The sequence below is a fragment of the Sminthopsis crassicaudata genome, chromosome 4, assembly GCF_048593235.1.
Source record: "Sminthopsis crassicaudata isolate SCR6 chromosome 4, ASM4859323v1, whole genome shotgun sequence".
In the NCBI taxonomy this organism is placed as follows: Eukaryota; Metazoa; Chordata; class Mammalia; order Dasyuromorphia; family Dasyuridae; genus Sminthopsis; species Sminthopsis crassicaudata.
In genome coordinates, this window is record NC_133620.1 from 121,420,730 (window position 1) to 121,445,439 (window position 24,710).

Sequence of the window (24,710 nt, forward strand, 5' to 3'; positions counted from 1 at the left end):
CACTCATCACAGTCCCCATTCCCTTGGGGCCCATGCTAAGTAACTTCCCAGAGTATATAATAATAAATTTGAGTTAAAATTTTAACTATTTATTTTTATCTGCCTCAGAGAAACTAGTAAAATAATGGGTACTCAATAGCCAAGGAGAATGGCAGTTAGACTCCCTAAGCAAAGAATATTGGAAATACTTATGCTTTTAGATTAATTTTGCTTTTAGATAAAAAGACCTTTTTTTTCCTTCTCCAGAAATTTAGGGACCTGAAAGAAAATATGTGATAGGTTTGAAGGATGTGGATGGGGATCGGGCAGGGGAAGTTTAGAGCAGAGTAGGAGTAGGTTAAATAAGAAAGAATAATGAAGAGGAAATTGTAGATTATTAAAAAAAAAAAAAAAAACTACAAAGGAGAATCACTACTATATAGCACAGTTTACACTTCTTGATTTGATTGATTATTACCTTGGGTGTGTCATTCAGATTCTCTGGGCCTTGATTTACCCAGGGGTAAGTTTTCTTCTAGCTCTACATCCTATAAAACCTGTAAAATAGACTAAACTACTGAATAAGAAGAGAATTTACTTATATTCTAGCTCTACTACATATAATTTGTATCATCAAATTTCTTCATACTTTTAAAAAAGATTAGTTCAATGCAGTTTTCAAATAAAAAATTAGTTATCTATAGTCATATGAAAAAATGCTCTAAATTTTATTGATTAGAGACATGCAAATTAAAATGACTCTAAGGTACCACCTCCCATCTGTAAGATTAGCTAAAATGATGAAAAAGAAAAGGATAAATATTGGAGGAGATGTGGGAGAACTAGGACACTAAATCTGGAGTTGTGAACTGATCCAATCATTCTGGAGAACAATTTGGAATTATGCCCAAAGGATTGTAAAACTGTATGTATCCTTTGATATAGCAATACTTCTATTAAGTATGTATCCCAAAGAGCTCATAAACAAGGCAAAGGGACCCACATGTACAAAAATATTTATAGTGGCTCTTTGTATAGTGGCAAAGAATTAGAAATTAAGGGGATGCCCATCAGTCAGGGAATGAATATCGTGTGGTATTTGAATGTAACAGAATACTATTTTTCTATGAGAAATGAAGAACAAGTGGGTTTCAGAAAAACTTGGAAAGACTTATATGAATTGATGCTGAATGAAGAAGTGCTGAGCAGAACCAGGAGAATATTGTGAACAGCAACATTGTATGATGTTCAACTATCATAAATTTAGCTCTTCTCAGCATACAATGATCCAAGACAATTTTAAAAAGATAGTGATAGAAAATGCCATCCAAATCCAGAGAAAGAACTATAGAAACTGAATGCAGATTGAAGCATAGTTTTTTCCCTTTTTAAAAATTTGTTTTTTTGTTTTTTTCTTTCTAATGATCTTCACTTTTGTTCTGATTCTCCTTTTACAATGTGGCTGATATGGAAATGTTTAGCATGATTATACATGTATAATCTATAGGAGATTGCTTTCTGTCTTGGGGATGATGGACAGAAAGAAGAGAGTAAGAAAGCTTTGGAACTTAAAAACTTACAAAAATGAATGTTGAAAATTATCTTTATATTCAATCAAAAAACCCTATTAAATAGAAAAAAAAATCAGGAAAAGAAAATAAATGAAAACTTAAAAATAAAAAGATTAGTTCAATACTTGAACTGCCTACAAATACTATAGGGGAAAGAATAGATTCAAAGAAAAAAAAAGTAGGAGAAACGTGATGATGCCAAAGATGTAGAATTTAGGAAAAAATTTCTCTTTTGAGCCCCACATGGTAGAAATGAAAAACCAATGAATCTAGGCAATACCAGGAATCTGGCTAGTGAATCTTCTTATTTGAAATTGACCCTGGAGGTCAAAAGGTATTGACCCTGTTTTTTCACAAATACCATATTCATTCTTTGGAAGTTAAGGATTTTTCAAATGTATGTCCATTGAATCTACCATTTTATTTTATTGAACTCTTTCCATGCACATAACTAAGCAATAAGATATAACTCCCCCAAAATAAGGTTCATTATCAACAAAATTCTCAGAAATAGGAATTCTTAGTTCCAATGTTCTCGTGTTTGACTTCATACTGAATCTATATATCATTGATAAGAATACCTCTTCACTCTTCAAGTGCCACCCTTCTATCACAGTCTAGCTTATGGCACTTCTTTTCCATGAACTCAACTGCTCTCTGCAATGTTTTTCTTTCCCTTCCCTGCACTCCTATTGCATGCTGTTAGTTGGTCAATACCATTTATTATATGTTTACTATAGGTCAAGCTCTGTGCTAAAGGGCTGGTAATACAAGAAAAAAGTGAAAAGAGTCTCCTCATATTCTTTCTGTGTGTGTCTGAGGCAATTGGAGTTAAATGACTTGCCCAGGGTCACACAGCTAGGAAATGTTCATGTCTGAAGTCAAATTTGAACTCAGGTCCTCCTGACTCCAGGGCTGGTACTCTATCCCCTGTGCCATCTAGCTGCCTTGTAACTTAGATTCTAATGGGAAAATCATTTCATATATTATCTAAGAGTGCAATTTTGCACTCTGAATTGCCATTCATTGCCTATTTTACATGGTTCTTTTATTCCTGCCCAATTATAAGATGTTGGGAAATTTTGGTACCTAAATAAATGCTATAAAGTCTTTAATAAATACTACTACAAATATTTCTCAAACAAAACTACAAAGTCTTTGATGCAATGGCACTGAGTTTTATATGCCTGGTGAATATTTTGTATGATGACTAGCAAACAGCTGTATATTGGCATATAATTGGTGAATGATTAAATCAGATCTTGAGATGAAGTATGCTTCTACAAGTTTTTTATCTGCTCATAATATAATCTCAAAAGGAATTTGGTTAATTATTTTAAAAATAGAGGTAAATATGACACCTTACATAAAGAGCTCTGTCAAATAGGAAAAGTGTGCAAAAGCTCAGGATTATGCTATATAATGGGTATGAGGCAACATAATTAGCAAAACATAATCACAATTAGAAGTATCTATAGTATCAGTTTAAGATTCCAATTAACTCAAGCCATCTGTTTTTTTTTTCTTCATTTTCCCAACATTAGCCTTACATTAATAGTCTTTCCATTTGCTCAGTTCTCTTATTTTTGTAAGCCACATCGCCATGGCCAGTGATTACAATTGGAAACTATAACTCCGTAACTATTATTTGAGTTGGAGTTCTTTCTCTTTCTTTATGAAGAACCCCCTCTGTGTGCTTTGAAGGGTGGTTTTTTTCATATCTCCACTGTATACATAATATCTTATTGTTAGTGTATAGAATCCACTTATGGGGTATGGACTTTGCAGAAGAAATTTGCTATTTTGTGGTGGCATTAATAAGCCTACCAAAGAAACAAACAAACAAAAATATCCCACCCATTTCTTTGATAGTCTAGATTAGTTTGTAACAGAAATTGGGAGAAACCCTGAAAGCATTCTGAGCATAGAGGAGAGCATTCAACTCTTCATCTAATAGGAGTTGATCTTGAACAAGAATAAGATGTTCAGCTAGTATGAATTTTATGTGCAATATAGTAACAAAAAATGTAGGCTGTCATCTGTATGTAATTCATGTCTTTTCCAAATTTGTTTGAGAGAAAGAACTGACAGAAGCAGTCTAAAATGCAATCCCAGAATCTAAAGAAAGATGAGAAGAAAGATCAGAAGGTATTTACTTAATCCATATCTGCACTAGAGTCCCCTTCTAAACCCAACAAATGGTCTACTGTACTTTACTTGGCAATCTCCAGTGAGGTAGAGCCCAGTCCTTCCTGTGTAGCCCATTCCACCTTGGGATGATACTTGTGAACTACTTCCTCCTTATAACAAGCCCAAGGTCACTTTTCTATGCCTTCTGTACCTTCTGTACTTTCCATCAACTCATTTTTCAAAGATCATTGATAGTAGCTAAGCAATTACACTGGTCATGTCTTTCAGTGCCATAGGTTGTAGTTTTTCTGGGCCTAAAGATATATGAATTCATCATGACCAGGTCATGGTGTCTTATTATGTCCTTATTTATACTGAGTTTCAAATCTCATTGAATCTTGCTGTTTTCATATGAAAGAACATTTTCTTTGGCAAAGAAAAAAGAAATGTCCTTGGCCACAAAAAGCAAAACTAGAAGTATTAAATGGAGGTTACAAAGAAACAAATTCAGATTTGAGGTAAAGAAAAACTTATGAATAATTAGAATTATTTAAAAATGGATGGTAACCTAAAGAAGACAGTGGCTTTCCCCTTATGAAAAATCTTCAAGAAAAAAACCATATGGTTATTTGTTGTGCATGTTATTGAGATGGCTTGCAGGTATAGTTTGGATTATATGGTTACTTATATCCCTTTCAATTCTGAAATTCTATAAACTCTGTGGGTTGTACATAGATCGAAATTTAGAGTTGTAAGGAACCTTGGAATTCACTTAAAATGAATCTCAGTTTACAGACAAGGAAACTGAGGGTTAGAATAACAGCTGGGCTTCAACCTCAGACATTCTGACGTGTCATTACTAGCCTGAACGAGCAAAAGATCTGGCTCAAGTTTAGAGCTTTCAACTTTTTCATTCATAATTTACTGGCAGAAAAAAGCACATCCCTAAACTTCGAAGCTACACTTCCAAGCCTTAAAGGTCCCTGTCTATTTTTCCATTGCAGCCATGCTTTCCTTTTCCTCCTTTCTCAGCCCAATTATTTTTCCAAATCTTATAGCTTTAGGTCCAACTCTTTCAGTTGTAAATTAGCTAATTTAACAAACTCATTATGCTAATGGTTGATAAGATCAAGACTTCAGAGCTTGTAGGGATCTTAGAAGCCACCTAGTTCAACTTCTCTTTAGAGAAGAGGAGACTGGGATGAAAAGTAACATACTTTGACCCAAAAATTATATATGACAAAACCAAGATTTATACATAGGTACTCCAACGCCAAGGCAACATAAGCTTCTCAGGAACAAATCCCTAGCACTTAGACCACACCTAAGCATGCTGATATCAAAACTTATCAAATGAAATCTATAGACTACATTACAAGATTGTTATCCTCCAAATTGTTCTTCTGTAAAAGGTTCCTAACCTAAGAAAAAGAGACATAGATTGAATGAGCTTTTATTGTTTTTATTCAGAACTGCAAAAAAGAGATCTGAAAATTCTTAAGTTTCAAATAGAGGGGAGCAAATTGGATATCCCAGTTACAAAAAAAGAGAAAAAAAAGGAGAAACTTTCTGCATTAGGAACATAAGATCATCTGTGTTCAAGATATATTCTCTAGAGAAGTCATTTCAATATTGTATCCAGCTACTAACTACACAATCAAATACTATCACAATCAGACACTCTCATTTTCTACTTAAATCATGTTTTTCCTCACTGTCACCCAGGAGCTCTGGAATCCAGAACTCACAATACTAAAGTTATTAACCATAATATATACAGTGAGGATAATCATTTTATCCCAAGGACTTTAAAAGTTAAGTATACTTAGCTTGATCTCTCCCTGTTAATTTCCATTACCACCTTAAATTTTTGTGAATTAGAATTAGGGGCAGCTAGGTATCACAGTGGTGGATTGGAGTCAGGAAAACCTGAGTTCAAATTTGACCTCAGACATTTACTAGCTATGCAACTCTGGGCAAGATATTTAGCTTCTGTTTCCTTCTGTGGCTTCATCTATAAAATAAAGATAATAATAGCCCCTAATTCTTAGCATTACTGCAAAAATCAAAAGAGATAATAATTTTAAAGTGCCTTGAGCATAGTAAGCACTGGATAAATGTTAGCTTTTTTTCTTTTTTCATGGATTGGGAAATGGATTTTTCTTCCCTTTTCTACTTCAATATTGTTACTGAAAGCATATTTTGACCCTTCCCATCACAGTATATATAACAACTGTATTCAATTTATTTGGTAAAGAAAGAAATGATACTTCTTTTAATATTTTAATATTTAAGCAGTAGCATGGAAGGCTATATATTTTGGTCACAAATTCCTGGAAAATATGCTATTTTTAACTGCTATAAAGGAACACCACGAGAGGAAAAATGAATTACCAATTTTGGCTTTTGTATAAAAGAGTAGAGAAGAATGCTGAAAGGAAGAAAAAAAAGGAAGACAAAAAACATTGAATAGATCCCAAACTATTTATGTTTTATTAAATAAATGTGCTACCAAGGATGTTTATAAAGTCAAACATCTTCCAAAAAATCAACAATGTAAAAATTCAAGAGCCATGACAATATTTTGATGTCTAAAACTTCTGAAGACCCCAGCAACAGCATGTATCATGTGATTCTTGCCACAACTTAACATTTCATTGTCAGAAGTTAATGAAGTAAATGGTACGGTGTCAGGGCCTTTTAGGATGCCAGCTAGTTATGACTTTCTTCAGCCTGACAGAATGAACATGTATCAGGGCAACCAGTATGTAGTACGTAAATATAATCCAGTAATTTCATGCCCTGCATCTGTAAATCTCCTCAATGTCATCTCTTTGTGCTCAACTCATTTAAGCTGATTTAAATCAAATTATAGTGTAGGGTAGCTGATGTAAACTGGAATTTCCTGAGACATTATTTTCAGTACCACCAAATACTGAAAGTCTGTACTCTTTTTATTGGTTAATTATAATTGGCAGGTCATTTAGAGGCCTACGAATCTGGTAAAATCCACTGAAGGATGTAGCACAAAAATGTGCTTGTTCTGTGTGTCTCTGGTCCTTAATCTAACCAAACACATAGTATTTCCCAATACACAATGGTGTATGCTTTCAAAAGGATTGACTTTTCCAGTGATATTTTTTACAAGATATGTCATTTATAAAATTCAATTTATATACTTATTTGTGTATATATATATATGCACATATATATGTATTTGTTTATATAGTTATTCCAAAAGTTTTAGTGCTTTTACAACAGCAAACATTTATGTAAAATATATATTGTCCATATAATATATACTTATATGTATATATGTACAAAATTCCTAGAACTTTCACCACAGCAAACTTTTATGTATATATACATTATCTGCATATATGCATATGTATAAATATAAATAAATATATATATATATATATATAGTGTTCCAAAAGTCTTAGTGCTTTTACCATAGCAAACTTTTAAACAAGTAAATCTGATAAAAATAATACAAAAGTCATCTCTGAATAAATCTGTGTAAAATACAGAAATTAAATTTAAAAGGCTTAATCACATTCAAGATAATTTTTAACAAATATGAGGACATTTTTGCATAAAACCTCAAACCTTAATTAATATTAGACCAAAGAACTTAGTGAACATGCATTTGTTTATAAACACTTACTATGTGCCATGCACTGTGATAAGTACAGGGAATAAAAGAAAAAAGAAAAACAGTTCCAGCTTTCAAGGAGCTCTCATTCCAATGGAGTAGACATTATGTGACTACATATATTCAAGATATATTCAATAATACATGAAAGTAGTTAAATTTTTTTTTCTAAAGTATTAGCAGGGGCAGCTAGGTGGCGTGGTAGGTAGAGCACCAGCCTGAAGTCAGGAGGACCTGAGTTCAAATATGAGCTCAGACACTTAACACATCCTAGCTGTGTGACCCTGGACAAGTCACTTAACCCCCAACTGCCTTAGCAAAAAAAAAAAAAAAAAAATTAGTAAAAGCGAGGATAGGAAGTGGAAGAAGTCTTCTGCAGTGGGTTTTGGGTCAAAACTTGGAAGAAACTGAGGAAATAAAAAGCAGAGACTAAGAGAGAAAATATTACAGACCTGGTAGATTTTTACTGCAAAAGTACAAAGAACAGAGTTGATAGAATTAGATATCCAAGTAAGGTTGACCAGTAGAGTTCAATCACCATTTCTGTGCTGGAGAGTGAGGTATAAGAGACTGGAAATGGAGGAAGAGTCCAGGTTATGAAGAGCTTTACATAACAATCAGAGGACTTTCTGCTTCACCCTAGAGGTAGTGGAGAGCCATTGGAATGCACAGAGCAAGAACATAATATAGTCAAAACCAGCCACTGAGATAAATATTTATACAACAGAGAAGCATATAACAATCATATCTTAATCAACCTTACAAAAATACAACAGAGTAGACAGCATGTAACAACCATATCTTAATCAACCTTACAAAAATAAAGCTGAATTTTTTATATCTCTCATTCAAGATAAATGGTTAAACCTATGGCATAGTGCCTTTTCCATTCCAAACAATAGTTTTCTCAATTCTCAGTTCTCAGTTCAGAAAGAAAAGTAAAAAGGAGAGAGGAACAGTTATAAAGAGGCATAATTTGAAAATCTTCAATCTTGATCTGAGACTCCAATAATGACTGAAGGTATTTCAGAGGGATTTTACCAAATCCCTTCTATTCAGCTTATAACCTGCTTATCTGACTATCATTATACTTAGTCTGACTCATCTTTCATGACAGTCATGGCTAGTAGACTTCATTTATCAGGAATTCACTAACATCAATGGAATTCACAATTCTCTGGGACCAATTTTGGCTCAGATGATTTATTTCATCTGTACATGCATGAAACATTGATTCAAAGTCATACTATTAAAAAAGTTTAACATATGGGGAATTGGAAATTAAGAACATTTCCAAGAATCAAGAAAAGGATTGTTGAGATTTAAAAGACCTTCCTTCTAGTGTCTTTATCACTAAAAACTGCTATAATTGTGATTAATCATAGGGTATTTCTTTGTGTTTCTTACTCATAATCTTCATCATACATGTTAAAGGTAATGGAAAGTTAACCTCATAAGTTTTCTAGCTTTTGCAATGCAAAATTTTAATGTAACCATTGTTGCTATAATCAACAAGTCTTTTGTTTATTTTTTTCCTCTTAACTATTGAGGCATGCATCTAGGGGAAAGGGGAAGAGGGAGGGGGAAACATTTGGAATACAAGGTTTTACAAGGGTCAATGTTGAAAAATTATCCATGCATATATTTTGAAAATAAAAAACTTTTATAAAAAATAGTCCTTCAATGGGATAAAAAAAATCATTGAGGCATCACAATGTGTTCTTATCACACTGAAAAATAAATATAGCATTCTAACAGATAAAGTTAAACACAATATATTTTGGAAGAGGGAAAAAAAAGTAACTGAAAAAATCATAGATCTCAGATAGAATCTTAAAGGCCAGCTAGGCTAATCCCTTCATTTCATAAAAGTGGAAACTAAATCCAGAAAGGTTAAGTGAGGTACCCAAGGTCAAAAAGTATCAAAAAGAGAATTTAAACCTGGATCCTGTGACATCAGATCAAATGTTTCTTTCCAATGTACCATAGTCATCAAAATATTTAGGTCTTTAGATTTAACCTTGACCAGCTCTACTATTTCTTTTCACTTACACAAGAATATTTCTGCCACTTTTATGCATTCACATCTGTTTGATAATTTTATCATTTTCTATGCAAACCACTTGACCAGCTTACGATTAAAATTTATTGATGGAGGAAGTTTGATTTCTGCTTTGAAGCAAGGTAGATGAATTTACCATAAAGTTTATTATCACCATTATCACCTTACCATCATGGTGATCCATCTTCACTATCAAGACAATATTTACCAAGCACCTACATGTCTAGCCTTTTATTTGATCAAATAATTTGGTGTTCTTAATTGTAAAATGACATATTGGGCACAATTGGGTGATTATCCCAAGTTACTTCACTAAGGAAAGAGCCCAAGTAATGATGTTTTGTATTAAAGCACTTCCCAGGATATAAATCTAGGGAGCTATTCCACTGCATAAGGATACAATGTATTATTTTTTGCCAATATATCACTGATATTAGTTCCCCCATGATCATGGCCATCATGGTTGATGTTGGTGTTCTCATACCTTGAAAGGCAGAAACTTTCATGTTTGTCTTTGTGTTTTAGCACTAACCCACAATATATATTAAATGGCTAATAAACAATATTGCTAATCAATTAATGTATTCATCAATCAAAAAGTATTTACTTCTTAACTATGTGCCAAGCAGTATACAAGGTATAGGGAATGCAAATACAAAAATAAAAGTCTTTGTCCTCAAACATGGATGTAATCTTATCATCCTTCTAGAGGGAATAACTCCATCCAGAAGCCATCAGTTTTCCTCCATGAACTTTTTTTTCTTTGTTTGTTTGTTTTGTTTTGCTTTCCTTTGTTTTGTTTTTAACAGCTGTACAAACTAATAACAAAATTTCCAATTGAATCAGTTCAGTTCAAAGATCTTGACATAAATGAAGTCTCAATTCTAACATTCTTGCTTTTTTTTTTTTTAATCCAAAAGAATCTCAAAGGTTGTTGACACTTCCTAGACTCAAAAAAGAAAGGGAACCAATATATTCTGCTTGACCTTTGAATATTTCTCTCCATTTCCTCTATTACTCTTTAATGGTTTTTGGAAATTCAACTGCTCCTTTAAATTATTTTTAATTTTATTCATTTGTTTTTACTTTCAAAGAATGTTCAGAAGAAAAACATAACCAAAGGTCACATGAAGGCTTTCAGACTATTGTCTGAAAGGGATGCTTCCAATCCCTCTTTTTTGAATTATACTGGATTTGTGTCATTACTGAATTGGAGTCCTTACAGTAGCTGAAGTCTTGAATGTATAATGATCACTATTTTCAAATGGAATTGTAGACAAATTTCATTCCAGTGACCAAGAAAACATTCATAAAGATATCTAACCAAGAAGCTAAGTGGTAATTAAGAAAAGAGTCATTTTTCACAAAAGTAATTCCAAGCAATCACTGAAAATTAAGTACTTATTTCTACCCTGTGGGCATTCCTATGCAATACTAAAATAAGCACTTTGGTACACTAAAAAACTGACTCATTTTGCCTTTTTTAATGAACTTACCAGTTTTTTTGGCATTGGGCTATCATTTGAAATTAGCTATTTTGGTTTAAAAAAATCACTCCATCCAATGTTTAAATATCTTAATTTTTATACTCCCTAGCTAATTGGGAAGAGACTTAGAAATTATTAAATTTTCTAAATAATGAAATTTAATAGAAAGAAAAATATTTAAACTAAATATCATTGAAATGGTATAATGCCAATTAAATTATAACCTTTTATACCAAATTCTTAAATGGTAAGTTGTATGACAATGTCTTATTAGACCTTATCCTTGGATATTTCAAATAGGTATAAGATGGTTCATATCATCGATTAGTTAACAAAAAATACAGACTGTAAGATAATAAACGTGGCCTGCTTATAGTGGCTTTGAGGTAAGGATCATTGTTGCTTCTCCCTCCCCTAGTCATATCCTTTTACATACCCCAGCCTCTCTGAAAACAATGTGCAACTAAACCAAAAGACAGTTACTAGAGTTTAATGACTTGTGGAGAGAAGTAAGGCCAGAGTAGCCAATTTTTTATGGCTATGTCAAGAGCCAATGCCATTATTAAATTAAAACATATTTTATAAAACTTTTTGCCTTCTGATAACATGTTTACCAAGAACCTGAGATTGTTATCTTACCTGAATTCTTATTGGTTTTATTCTGTCGACTCTTGACTTGTTCAGTCCACAATGTGGGATAACGAGAAGCAATATCTAGGAAATTAAGCAAAATAAGAGGAAAATGACATTTTAAATGCAGCAAGTAGGCATTGCTTCAGTTTATGTTCTAATATTTAAATATTAATGTAGAAAATAGAGATATTTTAAATTCTTTTGTAATTGCTAAAGTGATTGCACATGCTTAAAAAATAAATGATTAAAAATAGGAGATATAAGTGACATTGAAATAATTCAGCTTGTAGTTAGCAGCATATCTATTTCTTGTCCTTTCTCCATGCAATTGCAAGTCTCTGAATAGCAGTGTGCTCCACTTTAAGATAAAACCCTGATCATACAAAACAGATCTATTGATAAGAGTTGTCTATATCCCCAAGTTTTCATTGTCAAAAGGATCATTGTAGTTTCCTTAAATTAAAGCAATCTTTTCATATTTAAAGTAAAATATGATTTAAAAAATAAGACTATAAGACTACTCAAAGTATGTCACATTTGCAATAATTACCATTGAATAAATTGTTCTTTAAATAGAACTACCTGGTAACTTAATCATAAATTACAAATAGAGAAGTGCCAAAATAAAACTCCATTAGTGAGAAGGGATAAGAAATTTGTGATTATAATGACTACTTATAAAAAGATGAAATATATACAGGAAATATGTCAAGAATTATGGTTTGTTTTAAAAACATAAATATATTAATTATTAAAAGGCATGTGGAAACCAAAATACAACTTTCCAGTTCATAAGCTTTAGCCAAAGGCTGCCTTCATCATTTGTCTTAAAAGTTTAATAAAAGTGAATTTAGTTTACTTCTGTATGAAAGCATTCAGACCAAATGTTTCCAACAGTCAATATTGAAAGTCACTTGGCCCTCATCTTATGGAAAAATGACAGAACTTCCATCATAAAATTGGCAAATGACCAATATAATCTCTAGAATTAGTAGGGCTTGGGCTAAGGTTTAATTTTCTCAATTCCCATGATTTTGCCCACTCTAACTCTCCAGTATTCTGTCTCTCTCCCATCTTCTATCATTAAATACTCACTATCTGATATCTTCTGACTATTTCTAAAATATACTCACCCTCTTCATCACCTTGAGGCTGAGTCTCCAATGCAGGAGCTGAGGCATCATCTGAATTCAGAATGGAAAAGATTTGCAAGGAGACTACAATTATGAGAGTAAGTTAAATAAGTGTGCATATATGATTAATGCTAATGATCTGTTCATAGCCCCCAAAGGTTAACAAAAACAATATATTACACACTTTACTTCAGTTTTAAAAAACACACACTTTACAAAGTTTTCCCCGAAGCTGTGGTTTCATTTAATAAGGACAGTAAATCATCATATTAATTGAACACTGATTTGATATGTTTCCTACTCTCAAGGAGATGGGGAATGGGGGAGGGGGAATTGAATATTGGATTTTGATTTTGATCAAGAACTAGTATTTAAAGAGGATAAAAATATGGAGATGTAAGTAAAAGAAAGACTAGCAAAAGAGAAGACAATGCAAGATAGAAGATTCAGTTAATTTAATCCAACAGAAAGCTTTAAATAAAAGATTGAGCTATTTGATGCCAAACTCAATATATTTGATACTCTCACTGTTTTCATAAGTGAGTGATACAGATTAAAGAGCTATTAAGTGAATTATTGTTGTACCAGATTTTATCCACACTTAGTTTTTCTACTTATTACTCACTGTAAAAGAGGCACAAAAATGTTATTGTTGTTTTTTTTTTTTTTTTAGTAGTGGGGGCATATCATTTGCTTTAGGTGGTTAAGTTCCTTTATTAATTAATTAAATGAAAGATTGGAGATCAAAGGAATAAAATTATAAACTTTCAAATAAATGTGTATATTTTAAGCCAATCCAGATCTTAAAACTGAATTATACATCATAGTTCTATGTGAAGTATATATATATATATATATATATATATATATATATATATATATATATATATATATATATATTTTTTTTTTTTTTTTAATGGTGTGAACTACACTACAATAACAGTCACTTTTTCTTTTGAGAGTTTTTCTTCAAGAGGACCCAGGCATCATTTGTTTCATCTTCTTTTAAGAATTAGAGTTTGAGAGAAAAAACACTTTTTTTAAAAAAAAAGAGAAGACATTTAAAAGTGATATAGAATGAGTTCAATTAAACAAATTTCTTTCTATTTTTGCTATAAGCTAAAAGTGAAGTCAGCAAATATTTGGATTTTTTTTCCCCTGAAGTGCACAAACAAAAAAAAAAATTCAAGACAATTCAGGATTGCAATTGCAATTACAGCAATGCAATTTTTGAGAGAACATAGATTGATGGTAATGTGTTTCTCTGCCATTTCCATATTACCCAGTAGGGACAAACTGAGTTCAGTTCTTTATTTTATATATATTTTTCTTCTTCCCAAGTCATCCTTTTTTTTGATAGCCTATTTTTTCACTCTGTATTTGAAATATTTCTCTTCTTTTTAAGATCAGTTATATATATATATATATATATATATATATATATATATATATATATATATATATATATATATATATATATTTACATATATGTGTGTATCTTAGCAAAAATGATTTGGAAAAAGAATGAAAAATAGCAGAAAAATGAAAACATATAAGACTTAAATGTTATCCATATTAGGGTTAAATTTAAAAAAATACTCTTTTGTTTGGCATCCCATGTTCTGTTGTTCCTCTGCTCTATGTGGGTCTCTCCTAGAATTAGAAGTGATCTCAGAAAAAGGAATTTGTTCCTTTCTTCAATATAACCCTGTTTGCAAGTGTTTTAATATGCCACTATGTTCACATAGCATTTGAATTAATATTTGCTCAGGAAGATGAAGAAGATAATTTAAAAATATCCACTGCATTGGGTTGAGAAGTCTCCCATTTTCTTAATGAGCTAGCTATGACACCAGGAGATTTAGCTTTGTGAAACAAAATCTTCATCTTCTATCTTCTCTGCTCTAGGTCTTTCCATGTTTCAAATAAATACTTTTGAGAACTACCAAAATGTTAGGATCATCTGATACAACTTAAACTCAAACAAGGAATCCCTTCTTCAACACATCTGATAAGTAGTTATTTAATCTTTGTTTGAACTGAAGGGATCATTACTGCTTCTCTCAGAACCCCATTCCAGTTTTGGATAATTAAATGTTTGAAACATTTTCTTACCTCCACCCTCTATCTACATCTTTGCCAATTTCACCTATTGCTTTTAGTTATTTTCTCATGCTAACTTTCAACTTTAGTTATAGAATTTCATATCTGGAAGGTACCTTAGCAATCATTTAGCTCAAACCTCCCATTTTATTGATGAGGAAACAGAAGTCCAGAAACAGAAAATGCAGAGAGTCATGCATCTGATTAGTAGTAGGAAAACTAGGACTAGAACCCAGGTCTTTAGACTACCAGTTTAATGCCACAGAATGTTAAAAAGATCTTAAAGTTCAATAGATCTTAGATCTAGAGTTGGAAATGATTTCAAAAACCATTTAGTACAGCCCCCTCATTTTAGAGATAAGGAAACAAAAGCTGAAGATAGTAACGGGACTTTTGTTAAACTACATAGAAAATAAATATTTTCAGAGCAGGGATTCAAATCTAGCTTTCATAACTCCAAGTCTAATGGCCCATGTTGCCTCCCAGGAATGCTATATATCTTCAGTAACTAATCAAACCCTACACACTGGAAAAACAAATTGGATGAACAATGCATATTGCCCAGATTATTATAATGAACTAATTAAATTAATCTATTAACATGTTTACTTTGAATAAATATTATAGATGCTGGGCCTGGAACAGAGTAGAAGGAAGAAATTGGGTTGGATATATATATATATATATATATATATATATATATATATATATATATATATATATATATATATATATATATATATATATATATATATATAAAGATAAATAAATATATGTATATATATACATACATAGACACACACATACACTCATACATACTGACAGGCAAGAGCTATGTTGTTCATTGACTTGCATGTCAAAATCTGAGCAATAGACATTCTTCATTCATGTTTGTTTGTTTGTTTTCATATGTGGATGGTTAAGCCAAATTGTTTTGAGTGGTTATGGAATCATTCTAAGAATAATTTGTCCTAAAAATAATTTAGTGCAAAGTGAATTTACCTAAAATAATTTCTCAGCCTGTCTGGAAACTTAAAATAGAGTTTATGTTAATTATAGGGCTGGTTTAATAACTGAGATTTTAAAAGAACTCATTAAGTATCAGGGCAGGGAAGGGAGAGGAGAAGTAAAGGGTCAGAATATGGCTAAAGAAGGAAAGAAAAACAGAGAAAAATGAAAAGCATTAGTAGGGTATGCTATGTCCAGCTAATGTAATTATAGGTGAAAAGAATGGTAAAAAGTAAAAGGATAAATCATTTACACTGACTCCAATTTTATCAGTCACTGGCAAGAAAAGTGTGTTGCATATGGGAAATATTATTTCTCAGCACATTGGGCCTCAGAGAGTCATTTGGAAATGGACCAATCACCTAAACACAGGTGAAATTAACAAAGCCTGACACCTACCATTGACTCAATCCACACCTGTTTAAAGTGGAATTAGATAAAATATTTTAAAAGATACATGCATTGAATTAAATGTTATTTGCTTAGTGGGTGCAGGCTTATTTGAAATTTTTAAATAGGTTTCTGTGCTATCATGTAATACATCGACCTAGCGGGTGTTTTTTAACCAAGTTTTTAACACCATTTGTCATAAACTGAGTATGAATGAAAAACCTCAGAAAGCTTGTCCAATTTCATCCAGAAAACAACAACAACATATATAGAAAAATTTGAAAGATAATCAGAGAGAAATAAGAAAGAATGACATTGTTTTACTCAACATTTATGCATTTAATCTTATAACTTGAACACTGAGATAAATAATTTAAAGGATTGTAGAGGAGAGGCAAAGAGGCTGTTTTGTTCCATTAATTAAATTATTCCTCATTCTGAGGATAGATTTAAATGTCAATATGTTTTTTAAAGTGATCAAGATGTAGAGAGAAAAGAAAAGTCTTGATATAATGCTGGCTAGAAAATAATTATATACAGAAGATTTTACTTCTGAGAGTGAACGAAGAATTAATAATAGTCTAGCTATATAATATAAAACTGATGGTGTTATATAATTTAGGCTCTTTCATGTTGTAGAAGGAAATGGAGAAACTGTCCTCATCTACACAATTCAGTAGATATAAAAATACCCTAAGATAATGGTAAGGGACCATTATCATTCCTATATTTTTCAAATAAAAATTCAACATTTGGCCTAAATATCACAGAATCCCTTGAGGTCATTAGATACATCTACCACTTATACAAGAACCTTCTTTGCTTGAAGATCATTAGCGAGGGGAACTCATAACCTCCTAATAAAGCCTGTCCTATTTGGGGACAGCTCGAATGTTAACTAGATAATTAATAGTAATTAATTTAACTATTATTAAGTATCTGTTCCATATGGGCCTTAATTTTGTTCTTTGAAAGTATTATTCATCACTCCTAGTTCCTTCCAATATCTTAATATAATTATCTTTACTTTGCCTTTCCCATTTTCTCCCCAAATCTCTCCTGCAAGGTAAATATTCTTATTTGCTTAAGTAAACTCATTATTCTGGTTGGCATCCTATGGACATTCTATTCCTTAGTAATTCTTTATGAAAATATACCAAGAGCTAAACATAACCCTACCAAAATGTCCAACCATGACACCTTATGTATAGCAAGACTAACATCGTCAGTACCCTTTTGCCTTTCTTAAAGCAATCTAAGTTCACTGTGGCTCCTCAGAATGTCTTATACTGTTGACTCACATTGAGCTTACTCATTGGAACCCTCAGGCATTTTACATAAAAAACTACTAAGTATATATTTAGTTAATGACTAAATGAACTCTCTTTCACTCAGGATTTCCCCTTATTTTTCTCTTTACCAGGAAGCTAAGTTACATAGCAGATACAGCATTGGGACTTCAGTCAGGATGATCCAAGTTACTTAACCTCTGTCTAACTCTGTTTCCTCAACTGTAAAATTGGGATCATCATAACATCCACAATCCCAAGATTGCTGTGAAGACTAAATGAGATAATAATTAATGAGATAATAATAAATAATGAGATAATAATTATATAGCACTTAACACTTAATATTGGGCATATAATGAATGCCTGTTTCCTTCCTTCCTTGACTCTATGAATACAGTTTGCTGACTCTTGCCCTGCAACCTAACATTCTTTTTCATTGCATATATTCCTATTCCTTATTTTTATAATAATTTTCTGTATTAAACACATAACACAATAGATATATATAATTTTTTTTCAATAATTTTTATACATCCCATGTATAAAATAAGGGTGAAGAGGTTTGAGACAGCCAGGATGATGTAGTGAGTGGATAGTTAACTAGATTAAATATGAAAGACAAGAGTTTAAGAGGTATCTCTAGTTCCCTAATGATCCTGGGTAAATTACTTAACTTCTCAGTGCCCTTTACCCCCAAATTATAAAGCAGATCTGCTTTTTTCATCATAAATCCCCACTATAGGTTATTGTTCTGTAGTTGCTATTTTTTTCAGACTGCTCAAATCCCATCTACAAGAAGCTTAGCCTGCCAATCCATTAGGGCCTTCCTCATCCCAATGCTATTGCTTTCCTTTAGAGATACTTTCCATTGACATCTTATATGCATGTATGCCTAGTTCTTTGCATTTTGTCTTCCCCACTGAAGTGGGAGCTCCTTGAGAACACATTGTTTTTGCCTTTTTTTTTGAGGAGGGGCAGAGGAGTAGAAATCCCTATTATTTAGCACAGTGCTTGGTATATTTTAATAAAATCTTGGTGATTAACTGGATGTTGCTAAAAATATTTCACAACTCACTAAAACCAAATTACTTAACCATGTAATCCATACTGTATTCAGGGTCCCTCAGCTTGTGAGACTCTCATTTTGGCATCTCTCAATCAGTAGAATGAGCAGACTGGGTAAGGAGTGAAGGTATAAATTATTCATCTCTCTCTACTAGGAAGTACTTTCTTCACCTAACTTACACCTTCACACAAATTATAATTAGCTATAAAATTCTACTCCAATCTTCAGTGGAAAAAGAATATTTGTTTAATGAGCCATCTTGATCATACAAATGGACAAAAATGGACCTGGAATCAGGAAGACCTGAGTTTAAATCTGAGCTCAGACATTTACTAATTGTGTGACTACAGGCAAGTACTTAACATTTGTCTTTCTCAATTTTCTCAATTGTAAAATGAGGAACATAAATCCCAGGCTTGCTGTGAAAATGAAATTAGATAATATCTGTAAAGCACAGTTCCTGGAACTTAGTATGCATTTAACAAATTTTTGTTCCTTTCTATTTCCCTAATAAAATATAGTGATAGTTTCAATTTATTCTTGTAATGAAGGTACTTCTTTGCTTTTGTATTAAACTAAAATCCATTGCCTTTCAAATTGCTTTTTGGCCTACTCTGGGTTTAAGGATACTATGTGTTGTTGTTGTTGTTGTTGTTGTTGTTGTTGTTATTGTTGTTGTTGTTGTTGTTTTGTATTGGAAGCTGTAATGGTCCTCTATATTAAAGCCTTATTTCTGCTTGTCTTTAATAATTATAATAAAATAGAAGAATAAGAACAACAACAAGAAGAAGAAAAATGTATTAAACCAAGAGAGAGTTAAAACACTTGAAAGTGGTAAGGTACTAGAGAAGAAAAAGAAAAAGAAAAGGAAACCAGGATTAAAGATAGTTAGTTGAGTGAGTAGTATGGTAGCAGGTAATATTTACCAGGATATAACTATCAAGATAATTCAAGATTGCAGGTAATATTTACCAGGCTATAACTGTCAAGATAATTCAAGATTGAAAAGCTACCAAGAACAAGATTTTGCTTGGATATTTGGAATACACTGAGAATAAATATTCATCTAGGAAACCTACATAAATTACAAAATCTCTGAAAACACTTTTTAAAATGCATGTTGTAATTATAAAGTATTTTGGATTTTAATGTACTGCCCTACACTATAGGCAAGTTGCCTTAAGCATAAGGTGAAATGTAGAAATTTAATAAGAACAATAAAAACTCCATTCAGCTTTTAGTTAAATGTATTTTTAAACATTACATTTAGCTTATGGCTTCTAATAAATTTCCAAAGAAACTTTTCTTTAGGATAATAATGCATATATAATATTTCCAACATAATTTAAAGACATTTACCTGTTTTCCCTGTGCCCTCTCGTTGAGGCAATTTTTCAGTAATAGAACCTAAAAAAATAAATTGAGAGAAATAAGTATCTTAGTATAGATGTGGCATGTCTTGCAACTTTTAGACTCTATTTATGCTTTTCTGTGCCCAACTATTTACTAATTTTTGAAACTTTTGATATTTTCACATTTTTGGCCTTCTATAGCTTTTATTTTATATAATATTTATGTAGATTTTTGTTTAAAATCTCAGAATTATGGTAGAGAAATTCCCATTTTTTTTCTTTCTATATTCAAAGCCTCAATGATAAGTGACAAAAGCAAAAAGATCCCTTTATATATATTTTATATAGCATTTGTCTTCAGGAAATAGTGACAAGAAATTCTAGTAACATGGTATATTCTCTTTGGTTTTGTTATGTTGTTATGATAGGAAATGTGTCGTAAAAGAAAGAACACTGGATGTGGGAGAGTCAAAAAACTTGAGGTCAGATTCTGCTTTTGACATTTGGTTTGTGACCTTTGGGAAATTCTTTAATCTCTCTGAGCTTGTTCCTCGTTTGTAAAAATGGATTGAAAACATTTATAATAATACTATACAGAATTGTAACAATCAAAAAATACAAATATATTAAGTATCTTATAGCCATAAAACATTATATAGGTGTGAACTATTTTATTATAAAATATAATTAACTGTATCCTGTTTCATAGAAGAGCATAGTATTCTAAACATCCCTTTGACTGGAAGAATGCTTATATCTTAAATTGATTAATATTTGAAACATCCAAATGTTTCTTCTTTTAAAGCATATTATAAAAAATAAAACCTTTGAATCTGAATGCTACAAAATTATAATGAGCAATGCTGACATTCCAAGAGGAGAAGTAGGCAAGTTTCTTGTTACTTTGCAGAGTTGAGTAACTGGGTATAGAACACTGCTTATGTCAGCTTATTTCCATGTTTTAGTAAATTACCCTGAACTACTTTTTAGTATTCTTTTTTTATTATTTTTAAAAAATATCTCTGTTGAAACTAAAAGTCAGAGGATATCAAGTCACACAGTGAAATATCAAAGTGAAGACCTTTTAGATGCCAGGGAAACATTTTACACCCTGAAAAAGACATTAGTTTTTAATAGCTCAATTCCATCTGCAAAGACTATTGAGATCATTAATTTGCCCCAGAGCACAGAACTCTATTACTTTAATGCCTAGCCACTCACCCACATATGACCTAATAAGAATCTGGAAAGTGTAATCAGACTGAATACCATAAGAAAAAGGATTTTACTTAATTGAGATTTCACTTCTGAACCATGAAGAATTGTTGAACAGGAAAGATCACACATCTCTCCTCTCTTACCTAGAAACTTTAAGAAGTCAAAGAGAAATGACTTTCGTCAATCTTAAACTAAGGAATTTGTCTTGTCTGATAAGAATAGTCATACTCCAATTTTCTTATTTTATTTTTTTAAAGCACTATAATAACCAGCTTATTGAAGAACAAGCCTATGGAGTCTAGGAGATAACACTCTCTAGCAGAAATGTTAAGTCCAATGTGAAAAGCACAGGGCTGGATGATCCGTCCAGCTCATATTGGCAGGAGATGCCTAGTGGAAGAGAGAGACCTACTCAGCTCAGCCCACAGTCAGAACAATCTACCCTATCCAAAGCAACAACAACTAAGTCAAGTGAGAAGCCGGTTCTGAATCTGAGCAACTTAACTAATACATATTAATCCATACAACTGAGATGCTGAGATCTGAAAGCAACCTGGTCTTCAGGGTGCTGAGAACGAAGTACAAACAATAACAACATCCAACATCAAGGTTACAATCCACAGAGAACTTCATGTGGGCCTTCCAGAGAAAGAAAATATACCTAGGCTCTGCAGCTCTAGAGTTATGAGTTACCTTGTGTTCCCTACATATATGCCTTAACTTTATAATTTACATTGTGTGTATTCTTCTTCCCACAGACTCTATGAGTATTGGAAGAAGAGTCCTCCTAAGATTTTGAAGGGAATATCTTATGATTGTTGATAGTATTTGACTCAATGTTTTTTGTAAAGAAAGAAAACTAATTGAGTCTACTGCCTGATTATTACATGGCAATAGGAGTTCATAAGCTACAATGTTAGGATGCTAGTAACCTATAGGGTTATACTTAGAACCATGATTATAATACTAGCCATTTTTTCTTGAGACCTAATTGTCCAGTGCCACAGTTGGGGAAGTTAGCTTAACAGAGTGCTCCATGTTGTTATAAGAAATTGTTGTTTTAAAGGGAAAGGAGAGAAGATATGTTGAAAATGTCAATGATCTAAAAGCAAAAGATTTATAAGCCATTGTGTTGTTTAAAATGTATTTAAAATTATAGATTTTATAATTTCAGGAGGGCTTACTGAGACTACTTCCATAATTTATCTGCTTGTAAATAAGTCATCCTTGGTAATGAAGGATAATAGGAAATAGTGACATTTTAGAAGAATAGTTACAGATGTGAGACCCTCCTAACTCCCCATCCCATTTGACTTAGAAACTAGATAATTCCCTCACTCAAGTGGACATTTATTGGAACAATATTAGAGCTAAATACCCACCATCATAACTGAAGAGAAGAAAGATGCAAATATAAAGTATAAAGTAACCAAATTATTTTAGAAAGAAGATGGAGAGCAAAAATTTTGCCATATTCCAGGCATTAATGGAATGGAATAAGAGACTGACTCATAGATTGTTGATTTCTCTTCATAGTACCCTTCGGTTTCACATATGTTTGATGGACTAACCATTTATCATTGTTACTTTTTTGCTTTTATAGCATCTATATTTGTGACCTCAATGTTACCACTATGGAGAAATCAGCAAAAAGAATAAACATGAAAAATTTGAAGACATTTTAAAGCAAAGTGGTTGATTTATCACTTTCTTTTTTGAAATATACATACTATTATTCCTTTTGTATCTTGGATAAGTTATTATTTTTGTTATTATTATATTATTATTATTGGATAACTTATAACATTATTTTACAGTGCTTAGGTGGAGGCTAATTATTTTGTATTACCAACAGTCTTAGCTTGAGGCAATGTTATATAGATGACCTTTAAAAAGTTGGATGTGCTGGTTTTGTCAAAGGAAATTTTAATATGATTTTTCATGGTTTGCTCAGTTTTAGAACAATATTTAAACAATGACTAACCCTAACCACTTAGCTGTCCTAACCTTTACTGTCACTGCATTTCCAAGTCAAAACAGTGGTCTACACGTCTGTATTTTTCCCATGAAATATACAACTAATATTCTCAGTATGTGATCTCATAAGTTTTTTTGTTTCTACTATATATATATATGTATATAATTTCTTACAAAAATCCAGAGTTATTTTAAACATTTAAATTATTTAGTCATCAGTTTATTTCTATCATCTTAAAATGTGACTTCCTGCTATAACCCAAGTGGCATTTTCCATTTCTTACAACCACAGCTGAAACAAATAATAAGCACTTTAATAATATTTCTGAATATATTCATGCAACACATATTTATATGTATTGAAAAAATATGTTACATGAATAATCATGACAATAATAACTATTAGGCTGTTTATAAGCATTTCCTACATTCAAGTGAAAATTAAATCAGGTGAAAGATATATATTTTTTAATTAAAAAAAAATTCGATAAGGGCAGAGATCAAAATACAAGGCTTTGAGTATTATCTAACTATACTTCCCAGTTATAGTTCTTTTCTCAAAGTTAACCAATATAATTATTACAGAAATATAAAATTTTCACTAGTCCAACTTTCTCATTTTAAGCAGTCTTGATTTAAATCAATCTTCTATTGATGTAAGATCTTATCAACTTAGGTACTTCTTCCACTGCAACAGATCAGAGCTCATCTTACAGCTTCTCTTCTTACAAATTCCTTAGATTCATTTATAAAATGGCAGGTCTTCTTAAGTCCTTTATCATTTCATGTATATTCATAGTTATTCAACTATGACCTCTTATTCTTGCTATGTGATCAGTCCATTTTCTTTTCTAATTATGAAAGTCTTTGATGACATCTTCTGTGCCATTTATTTTCAAAATTTTGTTCTCATTATTTTTATACTATTAAAATTATTGAGAATCTGTCAAAAATTTTGTTTATGTGGGTTATATTTATGGATATTTACTATATTAGAAATAGAATCTAACTTTAAAGGTAGGCCCTCGGAAAGGGTTTCAGAGACCTCCAGGATTCTGTGGATCACAGTTTGAGAACTACTGGTCTATGCTACTTTTAGGAAATCAATCATATTTGGCAATATGATGTCGGACACTTAAACCTGTCATATATCTGTGTTTGTTCTTTGGATAATCTGCAATTGTCATTCTCCTGAGTTATGGTGACATTCATAGCCACATAGCATCACCACATTAGTATTTATAATAGCTAGCCTTTGGAGATCATTAAATATACTGCAAATGTCCCTTGAGCCAAGTCCCCTGGTCTTTTTTTTCATTCCAGTCTATTCTCAGGTCATTGTCTATCTATCATGTCTGCTCATAATATGTATACTAATCTATTCAGTCGCATGCCATGATATGGCCACCATTGTAATTATGGTAGAATAGTGGTAGAATAAGGTAAAAGAGTCTAAAGATCATATAATAGTTAAATCATATGCAAATATTACCTGAATTATCCATTTTCTTAATGTTTGACCTTTACCTAACAGTTACTGAATGGATCAATGTCTGAAAAGGCTAAACAATATCTCTATTAATGTTTTCACTATTAATAGAAGCAGAAGACCCAAAGAAATTAGATCTAAATGAAAGGATAGACAACTAATAGG

The 24,710-nt window shown here is 31.8% G+C and overlaps 1 protein-coding gene across 4 annotated transcripts in view; it reads right to left on the reverse strand.

Annotated features, from left to right (window-relative positions):
• The window catches only part of SMOC2 (SPARC related modular calcium binding 2), a 254,794-nt gene that overhangs the window by 117,716 nt on the left and 112,368 nt on the right, over positions 1-24,710 (reverse strand). For 2 of the 4 annotated variants that reach the window (XM_074309298.1, XM_074309297.1), the window contains exons 5-7: positions 19,869-19,916; positions 12,651-12,701; positions 11,524-11,598 (exon numbers count right to left, since the gene is read on the reverse strand). In XM_074309298.1, the coding sequence (XP_074165399.1) occupies positions 11,524-11,598; positions 12,651-12,701; positions 19,869-19,916 (174 nt within the window). Of the gene's footprint in view, positions 1-11,523; positions 11,599-12,650; positions 12,735-19,868; positions 19,917-24,710 lie in introns of all 4 variants that reach the window. The other 2 variants (XM_074309296.1, XM_074309295.1) reach the window with 1 other exon arrangement.